We start from the raw sequence: 6,849 nt of genomic DNA, 5'->3' as shown, positions 1-6,849 counted from the left end.
GGCGGGGCCGGCCGCCTGCGCTGGGTGTCAACGCCGCCGCCGGTCGACGGCCGCTCGCTGTGGGCAAGGAGGACGCTCTGCTGAAGAGCAGCTTTCGTCCCGTTTTCGCACGGCGCCGCCGGGCCTTGGTCGGCGCGGGGCTGGCGGCAGGGACGGGGCTGCGATATGGCCCCCGGCTCGGGGCACAGAGGCACCGAAGCCGGCGGTGGGCGGCAGGGGCTCGGCCCGACGTGCAGCCCCGTCCCCGTGCCCTGGTGCTGTCCCCATCCCTATGCTTGCACCCGTTTCGCCGCCCGCTCTAACTGCCGTGCCGCAACCCCGGGGAGAGCCCACGGGGCCGGGATGCTTGGATTGGCCCCGGGTGTGAGCACCTGGCCGGCACCGAGCTGGGAAACTCCCTGGGAATGATGCTGAGCACCGCTCAGCACCAGACTGCTGCTCCGGCATGGCAGGACACGGCTCTGCCCAGCTTCTCCCTCCTCCCGGCCACTGCGGGTCCGGCACGTCGGCTGCCCCTCRCCGCAGCACCCGGCCCCACAGCCGGAGCGGGGCTGGGCGGAGAGGGAGGGCGACCGCCGGCAAATGCAGTGCAGGATGCTGGAGAAACCAATAACGCTGAGCTCAGCGTCTGCACAGCTGCCCAAGGAGTCGGATTATTTTTAGATAAGATGGAGCAGGGACAGGCYGTGCCGGGCTGCAGCCCGCCCAGCGTGAGGGTGTTTCTGCCGCGGGAAGGGGAAGGGCACCGGGGGGGTTGTGGCAGAGGCTTCCCCRGGCACGACAGCTCTCCCAGATGGAAAGCACGCCACGACGGCGGGGGGGGGTTCTTCCCGTTGGATGCTCCTTTCCCCGAGGAGGGGTTGGCCGGGGTGCGCGGTGTGGATCCGTCAACCTGCTCCGCTTGGTGTGTCCACCACCAAGGTCTGGACCCRTTTTGGGGAGCGTGAGGGGGTTTGTGCCGTTGGGGGCCGACRCCTGCGGTCCTCGCTCGGTCAGGCCTCCCCGGGAGGTGGGAGGGCGAAGCAACGGGAGCTGGGAATGGCGAAGCACGTGGGGCATCCGGAGAGGGTAATTCCCAGCCAGCGGTGGGACTGCCCGGTGGGACAGGAAGCCAAGTGGCAGCGTGTGTCACGCCGCCCGACAGCTGGAGGAACTGGAGGAAGCGGCGAGGCAGGAATCTCTCTGGGATGCTGGGATAAGTGCCCGAGCGGCAGGTCGGTCCCTCCCCGGCCGGGGGCTGGAGCACCAAGGGTTACGTTTCTGCAGGAAGTGCAGAATTGCCACATATCCTGCAGGACCCGGCTGGGACGGGATGCGTTTTTGCACCCGCGCGCGTGCGCTCCCGCACGCCCATCCCGACACGTGGGCGCCGCCACGCGCTGCCCTCCGCCCGAGCGCGCCCGAACGAGCCGTGCGAAGGGAACATGGGGGTGACGGGGGGACACGAGCTCCCTGTTGCCTGCAGATGGACCCTGGCTCTTTCCAGCGCTGCTCTTGCAAGGAGCCGGGGGCTGGCACCGGGGTCGGCGCAGGCCGTGTGTGATGGGGACGAGCGGAGGCGAAGCAGGCAGAGGCCTCCCAAGGCACCGTGCAAATCCGGGGGGGCCTCAGAGCCTCGAGGAAACGACTTCTGCATCCCAGCACGGGGGCCCAGCGCACGAAACCGCCCGGCGGTGCAAACACGCCACGACCGGCTCCGCCGCGGCGCTTCCAAGAGCCGCCGGCGCCGCACGGAGGGCCGCTGCGGCCCCCCGGGGCGAGCGCAGCGCCCGCGCGCCGCGGCGGTGCGACCGGGGCGCTTCGGTGGCGCCGGCAGCCGGGAGCTTCCTCCATTACCGGCGGCGGTGGGCAGCGGGAGGCCCCGTCTGCCGCGGCGGTGCGTTAATCGCGGCGCGGCGGCCTGGCGAGCGCTGGCGAGCGAGCGCAGGGCGTGGAGGGGCCATTACGGCACCAAACCATATTACATAACGCGGCCATTAGTGTTCGTCTGTCACCATGGGAACCCCGGGCCGGCCGCCGCACGATGCAGTTTTAACCGTGTGAGGGAAGGGGCATCCTCCGTGCGCGGCGTCCGGCTGCTGCCCCGGCTCGCTGCGACCGTAGCGGGCCACCGCAGGGAGGGACGATTCCCCGGCGGCAGGGGATGGGCCGGTTTGTGTGCAGCCCTGGCGGGAGGTGGGAGSCAGCTTGCCGTCCCGTGCCTCAGTTTCCCCACTTGTGCCATCAGCCCTGTTGTCCCACCTGGGGTGGCACCAGGCGTCTGAAGCTCTTTCGGGGCTGGGCAGCGGTGGGTTCGGGCTCTGATCGCTCTGAGCATGGCTGGGTGGCAGGCAGGATGGTGCCTGTGCCCAGCCGTGCCCTCTCCCACTGTGCAGGCTCCGTCGAGGCATTCGGATGAAGTCCCGCATCTTCCTCTCCCTCGCTTGCAGCAGACCAGGCCAGGAGCCGTGGCTGCAGCAGCCCGTGCTGCGGCCATGCCCGCCGGTGCCCACGTGGCAGCGGCACGGCTGCAGGAGCACGCTTTGACCCCGTGCGGGGTTGGCGCGGGAGGCTGGGGACGGTATTCGGCTGCACCCAAGAGCGACGTCTCACCCCGTTTCCTCCCGTTGCAGATTCAGAGCAGAGCAGCAGTCCCAGGACGGGCATTGGCTCGGATCAGGAGGACAGCAAACCCATCACGTTGGGTAAGTGGGGGCACGGGGGGGTGGAGGGGGTCAAAGACCTCCCTTCCAGCCGGACATGCCCGGTGCACCTGTGTGCACGGGCTCCCTCGAGCGCTYGTGTCCCTGCCCGGCGCGGGGCTCCAGGCAGGCTGGGTACCACGGTGGTGCTTCCAATTGCCCCGCTCGCATGGGGTATTTCGCCTCCAAACCCCCTCTCCCGGGGTCAGGACACCGCAGGAGACCCTTGGCTTTGAGGTCTTTTGCCGGGGCAGTCGCCAGCCCTCGTGGTGGCGGGGAAACGCAGAGGAAAGCGGAGCAAACGGTGGGATCCCCTCCGTGGCAGGATGTTTTGGGACTCGCCTGGGTCCCGGACGGCRCGGAGCTAACGGTGCACAGCCCGGTACCCCCAGGGCCTGGATTAGCCGCATACACCCACCTCCGCCCACAGCAGCCTCCAGGCAACACTTTGAACCCAAAATGATGATCCAGGAGAGATGGGTCTGGACCAGGACGTCCAGGTCCTAGCGGCAGGGCTGGAGCAGGGGGCTGTTTTCAGAGCTYGGTGCTGTATGGAGACAGGTCCCACGGGGACAAGGGACATGTGAGCCCATCCTGGAGCGCCTGGGGACCTTGCAGCGGACACAGTCCCGTCGACACGGCAAGCGCTTCCCCTGCAGAGCCGCGGCCCAGGCAGGAGGAGCAGAGCARGTCGGCAGCCTGGAGGGTGGATTTGCCGCCGGCAGGAAGAGCCGGGGGGGAAGGTCGGGGGGCTGAGGGAAGCGGAAAGGAAAGGATTGGGTTTTGCTGAATGGAAAAAGGCCGCAGAGAGGAAAGTGCTGAGCGAGGGGCTTTCTCTGCACCGTAGGAGCCCGCCAGCTGCTCCGCAGCCTCTGGTGACTCCCAGACCCCGAGCGAGCCGCGGCCCCGGCATGTTGCAGCCGGRGCGCTGACTCAGCACGGCAGGGCTGCGGCGTTCGCGCCTCGGCTCGCTGGGGCGGGTGAATGATGGCTGCGGCTCCAGGCTGGTCCCCGCAAAGGGATGGGGCGCTGGGCGAGCCGGGCACAAGGCGGTGTGTGGCATGGGGAACGAGTTTGGCACGGCCTCAGCCCCGGGCACCGGGCACGGCTTGGGGCAGGCGGAGGGGCCGGCCGGACTCTTTCCTGCTGAGTCACGCTGGGGCTGCGTTCGATTTGTGCCGACTCATCTGCGGCCAGGGCGCAGCTTCCCCGGGACTCGGCTCTCACTGCCTCGACTGCTCCGTGCCACCAAAGCCCCCGGGCAGGGGCCGCAGCCAGCTCCTGGCCCCGCTCCCCCTCGGCTGGGGCGCCGGGGCTGCAAAGGATCCGGCCAGCCGCGCGGCCGAGGACGAAGGGTCCCACGCTGTYGGCTCACCGGCACACTGCCCCCGGAGCGCGGGCCCRAGAGCGCGCTCAGCCRTGGGGAAACTGAGGCACASAGCGGCCCTGGAGTGTCTTTTCGCCCSAGCGCACTGGTCGGGAGGGTCATGCGAGCGGGTCTGGGGGACCCATCCTGCCCCATTGCTCAAGGAAGAAAGTGGAGCTAAACATACTCATGGRGGACACAGCAAAACAGATTAAGGACGGGGAACCAGCAGGCCTTAACGGGGACGTGGGAAGCAGGAACCGTCCGGACGCTGCAGGAGGYCGACGGGGCGGCGATGGTTTGGAGAAGACCCTCCAGGCTGATTAACGGAGYGGGGAGATGTCAAGGAGAAAATCCCGCTCAGCGCAAAGGCCAAGGCGGGGACTGATGCGCCGCAGGAGTCGGGGACGGAGGCGGCACCGCTCGAGGAGGGACGATGGGGAGATGCTCACAGGCTCCGGCTGCTGCGGGACCAGAGCCGAGGGAGTCCCGCAGGGCAGGATACCCTCGAGCAGCGCTCCCCGCCCAGGGATGAGGAAGGCACTGGAGATGCCGACATGCGCCCAGACACCTTCCTCCATCTTGCGCATCCGGCTGGCTCAGCACCTCCGGGAATGGCCCGGCGACTGCCGTTTTTGTGCCCAGAGCACCTGGCTGGCCCGGCCCCTGCGCAGGGCTCCCTGCACCCAGTGTGACCTTCCTCAGCCCCCTTTGCTCCCAAAGGGACCTGGGTGCTCCGGAGGGCTCCCACGACCCCCCAGCGAGCCTGGCCAGCCCCATCGCCTTGCCCGTGGTCCGGGAGCGTGGCCGTGGGTGCTGCTGTGCCGGGGAGCACGCGAGGGCAGGACCCAGCCGGGGAGATCTGGGGTGCGGGGGGGGACCCCGGGGTGAGGGTTGGAGCCGAAACCGGTGCTGGGGCAGGCGTGGGGGGCCCCACCGCCTCTCAGTGCTCTCTCCTCTCTCTCCTGCGCAGATTCGACAGACTTCCAGGAAAGCTTCGTGACCTCGGGGGTGTTCAGCGTCACCGAGCTCATCCAGGTGTCCCGAAGTGAGTGCCGCCGTGGCGCAACCTCCCCGCGCGGTACCTCGCTCCGGCTTCCCGGGCCTGGCAGCGCCCAGCCAGCCCCGACTTCCTCGTCGCCCCCGCGGCCCCGGGGCAGAGCCAGCTCCGTGGGTTTGAGCTGGGCGCTGGGGGAAAACACGTGCAGGCACAGTCCGCGCTGACGGCCGCGTCCCCGGCCCCCGCGGGGGGCGATGCTGCGCCCCTCCTGATGCCCCTCTCTCCTTGCAGCGCCGGTGGTGACGGGCACRGGGCCAAATTTCTCCTTGGGGGAGCTGCAGGGTCACCTGGCCTACGACCTGAACCCCTCAAGCACAGGCATGAGAAGGACGCTACCGAGTACCTCCTCCAGCGGGTAGGTGCCGGGGCCGGYGGGCTGCGGGGGCGATGCCGGGGCGATGCCGGGGCCAGGGCCAGCCTGGGCACGGCCGCGGGCTGCTCGCCGCCTCGCCGGGTGGGAAGGGAAAGGCAGGTCGGGTCCTGCTCCGGGCAGGCGCTGGGCTTGCCRCGCACGGCCCTGGGTTGGTGCGTGTCCCGCCGCCGGGACCCCTGGCGCGGAGCCGTGTGCGGAGACGCAGCCCCCCGGGGCCGCCCGTGCCGGGTTGGGGTCAGATGCAAAGAGCCCCCTGCATCCCCCGGGCGCGGGCAGAGCGGGTGCCAGGCAGGCAGGGGCGCCCTGCCTGCCTCCGCTGCCTGCCAGCTCCCTGCCTGCCACAGCTCCCTCCGCAAGCGCATTCCTCCGGCCTGGCCTCCCGCCCGCGCGCCCCAGCTCCCCGGCCCCGGAGCGGTGCCAGGCGGCACGGAGAGGCTGCTCCGGCGTGCCGGGGACCACTTGGGTCTGGCCACCTCTGCCGGCACCCACGCTGCACCCCGGAGCGGTCGTAGGGCTGGGGCCAGCAGGGGCCGGAGGGGTCCGTGGCACGTGGGGATGGTGTGGGGGAGAGGCCGAGGTGCCCGTGATGCTGGAGAGCGGAGCGTGGCCGCGGAGAGCATTTCCCCATCAGGGAAGGCCCCGTTAGCCATTACGCTGGCGCTAACGCGGCCGCSGGGGCAAGGCCAGGGCAGCCGCGCGCCGGCTGCTTTATATATAGTTGCATTAAGCATCTTTAAGGCTCTGCGGGCCGAGCCTGCGGTGGCGTAAGTCGATTAGCGCCGAGGCGAGGGCAGACGCCCTGGCACCCTGCGATCGGCCCTGGTGATGCCCGCCAAACGCAGCCCGGCTGGGCAAAGCCACCCCAGGGGCAAGTCCCATCCCACCACGTGCCGTGCCRGGGCTGTGCCGCGGTGTCACTGGCACCCGTGGCCCTCGTGGCTCCCGCGCTGGAGCTGGGCCGGGAACCCAGGCATCCGGGCAGCGGTGGGGAGGCCGGGTGGGAGGATGCTCCAGCCTGACCCTTCCCTGCTCTCCGGCTCCCCAGGAGCAAACGGCACAAGTCCGGCTCCATGGAGGACGACATAGACACGAGCCCCGGGGGAGAGTACTACACCTCGTCCAACTCGCCCACGAGTAGCAGCCGCAACTGGACAGAAGACATGGAAGGGGGTAGGTACCGGCGGGCCCCGGCTCTCTATAGGTGCCGGGCTGCTGCTGCACAACCCTCCTCGCAGGGCGCCAGTTCTCTCCGGGAGCCTTGGCATGGCTATAGGGCCCCCCGTCAAGGCACTGGGTCTCTATAGGTGCTGTGGTGTAGCTATAGGCCCCCACAGTAGGTCACTGACTCTCTACAGGTGCTGTAGTATTG

General features: G+C 69.6%; 1 protein-coding gene across 1 annotated transcript in view; it reads left to right on the top strand.

The window, feature by feature from the left end:
- Nucleotides 1–6,849, top strand: part of NFIC (nuclear factor I C) — an 80,363-nt gene that overhangs the window by 60,214 nt on the left and 13,300 nt on the right. The window contains exons 3-6 of the mRNA XM_026084138.1: nucleotides 2,613–2,684; nucleotides 5,021–5,095; nucleotides 5,339–5,462; nucleotides 6,526–6,650. Coding sequence (XP_025939923.1) covers nucleotides 2,613–2,684; nucleotides 5,021–5,095; nucleotides 5,339–5,462; nucleotides 6,526–6,650 — 396 coding nt within the window. The remainder of the gene's footprint in view (nucleotides 1–2,612; nucleotides 2,685–5,020; nucleotides 5,096–5,338; nucleotides 5,463–6,525; nucleotides 6,651–6,849) is intronic.

The sequence above is a fragment of the Apteryx rowi genome, unplaced genomic scaffold (assembly GCF_003343035.1).
Source record: "Apteryx rowi isolate R43461 unplaced genomic scaffold, aptRow1 scaffold_1183, whole genome shotgun sequence".
Lineage (NCBI taxonomy): Eukaryota > Metazoa > Chordata > Aves > Apterygiformes > Apterygidae > Apteryx > Apteryx rowi.
This window is presented reverse-complemented; position numbering and strand designations above follow the sequence as displayed.